The following is a 10,131-nucleotide window of genomic DNA, read 5'->3' as shown; positions in this document are numbered from 1 at the left end:
CCAAAAAAGGGGGCAGGTAAAAATACAGTATCAGAAAAACAAAGTCAAGGTACGATACATAATATTCCAATGAAGAAATAATGCTCAGTATGCTTTCAGAAAACTTACGGAAATACTTTGCAGTGAGTGGTAATTCTAAACAGTATTATATACACTGATACTAATGACGTACAGGTGAGTTCAATACTCCGGTGATGCTGATCTGATTAAGTGTCTCTGATTGGTGGAGTTGTTGATAGGGAGAAGAACGGTTTACTGGGTGTTGTAGTCTGCGAGGGGATCTGGTGTTATTACAGTACCCTCCCTCAAAGAGTCCGGAACGACCAAGGCACAAGGACAGCCATGTCGATCTCTTGCAGGCACTGTGGAGTCTGACCTATTACGAGTCCCCACTGCAAGAACGCGACAGGGATGCCTGCAAGGATGAGGAGCAAGTCTTTCAGTGTTTCTAGAGTGATAGTCTGCTAGTAGACTGGGATCCAATATATTATCACGAGGAACCCAGCACTGTTCCTCAGGACCAAACCCTTCCCAGTCCACCAAGTATTGTATTGAACCTCCCCTCCTCCTGGAATCCAGAATGCGGCATACTGTGTATATCAGAGTGCCATCATAGTCTATGGGTTGTGGAGGGGTATTGTCCGGGGAGACCTCATCCAAAGGACCTAAAACAACAGGCTTGAGGAGAGAGACATGCAAGGACCTTGAAACACAGAAATGTGCAGGTAAGTTTAATTGATTGGTCCCCATTTTAAATTAAACCATTTTCGGATCTTGAAGAGACCTATATACTTGGACGATACATAATTTGGAAGTTAAATCTGGAAAAGAACAAGGACCAACGGTCTTGTCGGGGGTTCGGTTGTCTTGGCGTACACATATTATAGATTCCTATGATATGTGACACTAAGAAAGTCACTCCCCCATAACTTACTACATACCACAGAAATGTGGTGGTGGTTGTGTGAAATTCACATTTCTCCCCTTTCACATACAGTCCATTATCCAGGAGAATATTCAGTACAGATCTAACATGTTGAATGTGTGCCTGAAGATCGGGTGAGTAAATAAGGATATCATCTATATATGTGATAACATACCTCCCTATGACTGCTCAAAGAACACCGTTAATGAAAGCCTGGAACAAAGATGGTGCGACGCTGAGACTGAATGACATCACCTTGTATTTATAGTGTCCCTTGGTGGTGATGAAGGCAGTCTTCCACTCATCTCCCTTCTTGCTCCTTATAAGGTTATAAGCACTATGAAGGTCTAATTTCATGAAGAATTTTGCCTCTTGTAGCTTTTCCAGGGCGACAGGGATGAGCGGTAACAGGTAAGCCTACTTTTTGGATATCTGGATTAGATTGTGGTAATCGATGCATGGACGAAGACCAACGTCCTTCTTCTTTACAAAAAAGAAGCCTGACGCCAGAGGGGAAGTGGAGGTCTGGATGAACCCTTGTTTCAGTGCCTCTTCTATTTACTGATCCATAGCTCTCTTGACTTCTTGAGGGAGGAGGGTATTTCCATGCCTTGGGCAAGGTGGCACCCTCCAGGTGTTCTATAGCACAATCACAGGAATGGTGAGGGGGTAACTGGGTTGCTTTCTGTTTGCTAAATACACTGGCTAAATCCTGGTATTCTTTAGGAAGGAAAAAATGTTGGTCGTTAGCAGGACTCTCTATAGTTGTGGAACAGAGTGTAAGTGTGGGTAAGGACAAACAGGTCTTCTGACAATAATCCGACCTCTGTGTTATCTCCCTCTGAGGCCAGGCTATACTTGGGTCCTGCTGCTCCAGCCAAGGAAGGCCTAGAATAACTGAGAAGGAGGATGCTGGTACCAAGAACTAGATGAGTTTTGAGTGGAGTGCACTGGCGGTGAGGTTTATCAGTGTGATACGGAGAGATATGGTCCCAGCTCCTATGGATGATCTGTCCAAAACAACCAATCTAAGGGGCTTGGGTAATGGTTCGACCAGGATGTGTTACTCCTGTATCACATGAGCGTGAAGGAAGTTACCCTCTTCCCCATAATCAACTAGGGCCGTGAAAAAGATGAAATTCAGGACTGCAATCTCCTCTGCTTCACCGAGTCGTGGCTGAACCCAGCGGTATCAAACCACGCTATCCAGCCGGCCGAGTTCTTCTCGGTTCACTGCATGGACAGGACGGCAGATTCGGGGAAGTCGAGAGGCGGCGGAGTGTGTGTGATGGTAAACAACAGCTGGTGTAACAATGCCAATGTTGTTACTCTCACCCGCTCCTGCTCACCCAACCTGGAGCTGCTCGCCCTCAAGCTTCGTCCTTTCTACCTTCCGCGGAAGTTCACTTCGGTCATCATCAACACCGTGTACATCCCACCTCAGGCTAACACGGACACTGCACTGTGTGAACTTCATGAGGCTCTCACACAGTTTCAGACACAGCACCGGGACGCTGCACTTATTGTGGTTGGGGATTTCAACAGCGCTAACCTCAAGTGTGCAGTGCCCAACCTTTACCAGCACGTAACCTTCTCCACCAGGGGAAATAGGACACTAGACCACTGCTACACCCCATACAAGGCACAAGCTCATCCACCGTTTGGTAAGTCGGACCACGCCGCCATCTTTCTCCTACCAAAATATAAACAAAGGCTGAAATGGGAAGCTCCAGTTCAGAGGGAGGTCGCGCGCTGGACAGACCAATTGGTGGACGCTCTGCAGGATGCTCTGGATGACGCGGACTGGGACATGTTCTGGCGCAGCACTGATGATGTCAGCGAGTTTACGGAGGCAGTAGTGGGGTTTATTGGGAAACTGGTGGACGACAGGATTCCAAGAATCACCATCAAGAAGTTTCCCATCCAGAAGCCCTGCTTGAACAAAACCATTTGCGAGGCTCTGAACTCTTGCGCTGCTGCCTACAACGCAGGGATCATCAGCGGGAACATGGACGAGTACAAGTCTGCAGCATACGGAGTGCGCAGGGCGGTGAGTGAGGCGAAGCGGTGCTACGGGAAGAAACTAGAGACACAGTTCCAGCAGAGTGGCTCTACATCCCTGTGGCAGGAACTACGGACGATCACGGACTACAGGAGCCCACCCTCCAGACTGATGAGTGCGGGTGAGTCTCTGGCGAACGAGCTGAATACATTCTTTGCTCGCTTCGAGGCTACATCTAGCAGCCCTAATGCTAACAGCACTAATGCTAACAACGCCAATGCTAACGGCGCTAGTGCTAACAGCGCTAGTGCTAACAGCGCTAGTCCAAATGGCACTATCGGCGCAGCCAATGGCACATGCGCGGGGCCCAACATAGAACAGCGCCCTCTGATCATCCAGAGAGTGACGTGAGGAGAGTGTTTAAAAGGGTGAATACCAGGAAGGCGATGTGTTGCCAGGGAGAAGAACGAGTTGCTTGGTGTTGAAGTCTGCGAGGGGATCTGGCATTATGACAATTCTTTCATTACACATGCTTGTCTGTTTAGGTTTTGTGCCATGCCCAACTCTGCTGGTGTGCATCCTGCCCTGTTGTCAACACCACTTCTGTGTTACATCTTTATGTTGTTATGTCTTTATGTTGCCTTATAAACCCTTTCTGTTTGATGGTCATTGATGTTACATTGACTTCTTCTGTTATTGTTAGTGCACATTTATGGTTGGTTTTGTTTTGATTGTTTCGTTCAGTACTTCAGCTGGAGATTCACATTTGCTTAAGCTTTTTTCCTGCATGATCTTCACCTCTGACATTTTGATTGTGAAATGTTCCTGTTCCTCGTGTTCTGAGCATCCTACATCTATTCTGAATATAAATATTTTCCTTTAGCTGTAATTATGAGCTTGTTAATGAAGAGAGGCTTGGCAATATAGCAGTTTTTGCTCAAATATGCAAATTCAAGATCAAGTGATCCAGATGAAATAATCAGAAAGGTATAGCCTAGAACAGTTTCTAAGGTGTGTGTGTGTGTGTGTGTGTGTATGTGTGAGTGTGTGTGTGTGGATTGTCACACTGGGGCAAAGGCAGTATTAGAGGCATTTCCTCAGAGATCAGCCACTTTGCATGTGCAGCACCTGCTTCAGTGCTCTGGGAGTGTTTATAGTCCTGTCAGTTTAACACTTCATGACTGAGAGCTGCCTGCCCCAGCAACTTCACCCACAGCAACCATGACTTTGATCCCCATCTTCATCTGCACACTGGCCCTCTGGACTCAAGGTAAAAGATCATTTTATGCTTTGCTTTTGAGGTGAATAACCTAAAAAAACAGATGTCTTGTTTAATAAAATATTCTAAACCTTCTATTAACAGATATAAGCAACATAAGAAATGGAAAATAAAATATGATTTAAATTGGATTTACTTTGTTTTGTTTTGTTTTTTTCCCCAGAATCCATGTGTCAGGTGACTGTGACTCAGACTCCTGCAGTGAAATCTGCTCTTCCAGGAGACACAGTCACCATCAGCTGTAGAACCAACCCTGCAGTGTATAATAATAACTTTTTAGCCTGGTACCTGCAGAAACCTGGAGAAGCTCCTAAACTCCTGATCTACAGGGCTACTAACTTACAGTCAGGAACTCCAGCTCGTTTTAGTGGTAGTGGATCTGGATCTGACTTCACTCTGACCATCAGAGGAGTCCAGACTGAAGATGCAGGAGATTATTACTGTCAGAGTGCACATTACATTAGTAGTAGCTGGGTGTTCACACAGTGTTAGAGAGTCGTACAAAAACCTCCCTCAGTCAGGCTGCACAGAGACTGCACTGCTGCAGCTGGGACCTACTGCAGGTGCTGAGGGGGAGGATGTGATACAGCACAATGACACACTATGTGGAGGAGAGATGCCCCATCACACTCACTCACTACTGAACAACACACATCTATAGAAAATCATTCTTCTAGGAACCACAACACACTCACTCAAGTCAACAAAAAAATCTATAATGAATCACAAAGACACAATACAGACAACACTGTTGCACTTCTGTTAGAGGAGAGTTTTGTAGATATATATGTCCTTCTTCTCCTGCTGTCTATGAGTTAGAAATGGAAGTTGTGAACATTAGTATGATCCATCAAGAAAAAACCCACCATTAAACACAATGCTAATGTTGCTGTTGACACTGACAGTGATAACAGCTCAGACTGAGCTGCATCACCAGAAACCTGGAGAAGCTCCTAAACTTCTCCTGTCTCTCTTTTCTTTGAGAAGATGATCTCTCTGTTTCTGCTGGAGCAGGTGAAGACAAAACACTACAGTTATAACAATAACAACAACATATGGAATTTATCTAGTGCTTATCAAGACCCCACAGAGGCACATTTACACACACCCAGTGCATGGAGCATCAGAAACCAGTCACACCACTGCAGTACTGAGACCTTTGGTCTCTTGGGGCAGTTGTTCTTATAATAGAGCAGGTAGTTATTAGAGAAGAGAAATCTCTACTAGTAGCATGACTGCTAAATCAGTATCAGTCATCTTCAGGAGATTCTGTCCTGTTTAGAGGTGATGTAAGCACACACTAAAGCACTAATCACCATGTCTGTGCCTTCCTCTGATTATTCTCAGCCATTGTGCAACATTTCTACCAACACATACTTTTCATGTCCATTCTAAATCTTTATTAACAAGTAAAAGTGAAAAATTTAAGATCTTTAGGGTGTAAAGTTAAATAACCTCACTATCCTTGCTTAAATAAACTTATTATACAATAAGATGAAATAATGCCACCAAATGAAACAATGACTTTTTGAAAAACTGACTGAAATCTTTCAGTAAAATTCTCTCTCTCACACACAAGCGCATGGCTCGCTCTACGCCCTCTGCTGCCCCCACAACACACACACACACACAGACACACACACACACACAGACACACACACACACACAGAGTTGGGCTGTGTATGAGGTGAGTGGGGTGTACGTATGTTAAACCTGTACAGGCAATGCAGATTTCTGACACCCAGAACAGAGCAGCACTGTGTCCAGGTTTCCACTGTCTTAGAGCAGCAAACCTTTAGCTCAGTAACACACACACATGCACTCACACACACAGAGTCAGGGTGGATATCAGCTGAATGGGGTGTATGTATGTTAAACCTGTACAGGGTAACTTAGAGCAACACATATTTAGTTCAGTAACACTGTGTGATAAACCAGGCTGTGTCATAATAGCACTGTGTGAATCAATTAATAAAAAAAAAAATGTACCAAATATTAAGCAGTTCTTTGTTATTACACTTAATACATTAGGTCAAAGCTTTATTTTAAACAGACAAGTGCTAAAGGGGGTTAGTGTCAGGCAGAAATATTTTAATGAGAGTATTTTATTGAAAAACAGCCCAGCTTGCGCTACAAAGTGATATATTATGGGATTAGTTTCAGGCAGAAATAAATTAAAAATTATAATATTGTGATATAGTGAAATGGCCAAAGATGGTTTGTCCTCCAGCCCCTGATGTTCCTAAAATACACCAACTTACTCGTGTTACAGTTTCTACTGAATAAAATGTTGAAATATCTTACTTTTTGCTTCCATAATATCTGGCTTCCTGCTTCCTTCTTTATTATGATTGATGAAATGGCAGATTTATCAAAGTTTAATCCTATACCTCATCACACATTAGTGTTTCTACTGTATAGAAATGTAGACTTGAAAGATATTTATTGTTATGAGTAATGTTGTGGGAAATGTTCTAATTAAGAGACTATAATATTTATTCAACATTTTTTATTTCATTTTGAACAATAAACAGGAACATTTGAGTAATAAACAGAGTAATCTAAAAGACAGCACATTAATGAGTGAGAGGAGAACACTTCAGTACACATGTGGGAGTTTCACGGCTCAGCACACTGCTCTCTACTCAGTGTCTGTGTGACAGGAGACTGGGAGTCCTTGGTGGCCTCACAGGTCACTGTGTTCTTCAGCCACTCCTCCTTCTGGAGGGTCAGGGTGCTGCTCCAGCTGTAGAGGCCGTCCTTCTGCAGAAGCCCGGAGCTCTGGCTCACCCCCGAGCTCCAGCTGCTACCAGCCACCTTCCAGCTCAGCTTCCAGTCTGAGGGGAAGCCCTTGTTGGCCAGACACACGAGTGTGACCTTCTCCTGCTGCAGCTGTACACTGGAGGGGGGCAGGACCGTGAGGGTGGGCGGGGTGTCACCTAGGAGACACAACACGGTCTACAGCTCAGACAGGCAGGAACCGTTGTGTTGTGAAAATCAGTTGTGTTTCACTTCCTCTTTTATTATTTATATTATTCTATTTTATTTTATTCATTTATTCTTTTTTTTGTGGAACTGAAGTCAAAAATGTATTACATCAGCAAGCTTTATTTTCCATGTGATTATTAAATATTTGTTTAGAGATTTATTTCAGAGATTCCTCTTTCTACCACTAAAGGGAACACGTGCATCATAGTTTGAGAACCAGTGCTCTATACATTCACATGTATTGATTAGAATTTTTAAGTTATATTTTATCTTATCACTGAGAAATGTTACTACACACTTCAAGAGGTTGGGTTATGAGTTATGCTCCAGTATTCTTTGGTTTATTACTGCAGAATTTATCTGCAGTTGCAGTAAACCATCTCACAAAAAGGACTGTATACAGGTGTGTGCACAATGAAGGATGACAACAGTCTTCACCCTTCACCAAAGACAGTGGTCACACCCATCCCACTCAAAATACACTACAGTTAACAGTTTTAATAAAGGTTTAATTGAGGACAAACCTGGAGAGACCTGTAGCTCATCTTAGTGCAGGTAGTGTTAGATTCTCTCTTGGTTGGATTTGATTAGCCTGACTAATGATTTAAATGTACTGAAAAGCTACTAAAAGTCTTTATGTTTTTATATATCCGCTGTTCCTGGGAAAAGTATGATGAGGTTTCTTTGACCCTTTAAGAGGGAATTTAATTTACTGAAAAGTGTAGGACATCAGTAAAAATCAAATTCACATTCACAAATCCAAAGACATAACATGGATTGAGATTGGTGGGGGACAATTAGGTGTGTAAGGTCATAGTCAAGGTCAAAGTAAATGACAGTGTTAGGTGGACAGTTAGGTGTGTAAGGTCAGAGTCAGTCTCAGAGTTAATGACAGTATTAGGTGGACAGATTGTATCAGGCAGACATGTGGCAAGGGGCACTAATATCATGGAGACGTGGCATGGGGCACTAGTATCAGGGAGACGTGGAGTGTGGGGCACTGGTATCAGGGAGACGTGTGGCATGGGGCACTAGTATCAGGGAGACGTGTGGCGTGGGGCACTAGTATCAGGGAGACGTGTGGCATGGGGCACTAGTATCAGGGAGACGTGTGGCATGGGGCACTAGTATCAGGGAGACGTGTGGCATGGGGCACTGGTATCAGGGAGACGTGTGGCATGGGGCACTGGTATCAGGGAGACGTGTGGCATGGGGCACTGGTATCAGGGAGACGTGTGGCATGGGGCACTAGTATCAGGGAGACGTGGAGTGTGGGGCACTGGTATCAGGGAGACGTGTGGCATGGGGCACTAGTATCAGGGAGACGTGTGGCGTGGGGCACTAGTATCAGGGAGACGTGTGGCATGGGGCACTAGTATCAGGGAGACGTGTGGCATGGGGCACTAGTATCAGGGAGACGTGTGGCATGGGGCACTGGTATCAGGGAGACGTGTGGCATGGGGCACTAGTATCAGGGAGACGTGTGGCATGGGGCACTAGTATCAGGGAGACGTGTGGCATGGGGCACTAGTATCAGGGAGACGTGTGGCATGGGGCACTGGTATCAGGGAGACGTGTGGCATGGGGCACTGGTATCAGGGAGACGTGTGGCATGGGGCACTGGTATCAGGGAGACGTGTGGCATGGGGCACTAGTATCAGGGAGACGTGTGGCATGGGGCACTAGTATCAGGGAGACGTGTGGCATGGGGCACTAGTATCAGGGAGACGTGTGGCATGGGGCACTGGTATCAGGGAGATGTGTGGCATGGGGCACTAGTATCAGGGAGACATGTAGAACAGACCGACTGCCATGCCATCAATGCATGTAGGCTTGGATACTGTCAGGCAGCCCAAACCTAGACAGGAGCAACTGAGGGTTAAGGGCCTTGCTCAGGAGCTCAACAGCAGCAACTCGGCAGTGGCAGGGCTTGAACCAGCAACCTCCCAACCACAAGCCAAATACCCTAAGCACCAAGCAACCAGAATTAAAACATTAAGTACACATGCTATTGCTGAACTGTTGATCTGATCACTTTTCAGTTGAGTTGCAGACATTTCATCACCAAACATTTACATTTGCATTTACGGCATTTAGTAGATGCTCTTATCCAGAGTGACTTACAAAGTGCTTTGTCATTCACTCATAGATTATATCCAAGTACAGCATAGTAGATTAGAATTAAACATACCAATGAACTAGAATACTGTAGAATACAGGGATGAACACTGATACCTAGAAGTGCAAAATACATAAGGTCTATCTTAATGATAAGTGCTATAAACAATAACTGCTAGAGTTTGTTAAAAACCATAAACAGTGCCCTACAATAAGAGTTAAACTAGTCAGTCAATAAGGCAGCAGTGTCAGTTGTCCTTTAAATATTCTGCAAATAGATGGGTCTTCAGTCTGCATTTGAAGACTGCAAGGAACTCTGCTGTCCAGACAGCAAGCGAGAGTTCATTTCACCATCTTGGAGCCAGGACAGAAAATAGTCTTAATGCTTGTCATCCATAAAACCTGAAGCAAGGTATTTCAAGCCGAGCCATACTTGAGGTTCGAAGTACTCGAGGTACGGATGGGGCTTTGACCATTGACCTCATGTATGAAGGGGCTGGTCCATTTTTGGCTTTGTAGGCAAGCATCAAGGTTTTAAATCTGATGTGTGCAGCTACAGGGAGCCAATGAAGGGAGCGCAGCAGTGGAGTAACATGTTTGAACTTCGGAAGATTGAAGACCAGTCGTGCTGCTGGATTCTGGACAAGTTGTAGAAGTTTGATGGCTCTTAGAAGAAGACCAGCAAGTAGTGAGTTGCAGTAGTCTAGCTTTGAGATCACAAGAGACTGCACAAGCACAAGGGTAGCTTCCTGCGAAAGAAAGGATTTAATCCTTCGTATGTTACAAAGGAGGAATCTGCAAGACCGGGTTAGATTTGAA

At 44.6% G+C, this 10,131-nt stretch overlaps 1 gene segment (V, D, J or C); it reads right to left on the bottom strand.

Moving 5' to 3' along the window:
• Positions 1-305: 305 nt before the first annotated feature.
• LOC118240831 lies at positions 306-7,137 on the bottom strand (the record flags this gene model as incomplete). The annotated part of the segment is given in 2 exon segments: positions 306-392; positions 6,838-7,137. Coding segments are annotated over 2 exon segments (387 nt in total), but the record flags the coding sequence as incomplete, so codon positions are not given.
• Between the last annotated feature and the right edge of the window lie 2,994 nt (positions 7,138-10,131).

Source organism: Electrophorus electricus, chromosome 2, assembly GCF_013358815.1.
Source record: "Electrophorus electricus isolate fEleEle1 chromosome 2, fEleEle1.pri, whole genome shotgun sequence".
In the NCBI taxonomy this organism is placed as follows: Eukaryota; Metazoa; Chordata; class Actinopteri; order Gymnotiformes; family Gymnotidae; genus Electrophorus; species Electrophorus electricus.
The sequence above is the reverse complement of the archived record's forward strand: the minus strand, read 5'-3'. Positions and strand labels throughout refer to the sequence as shown.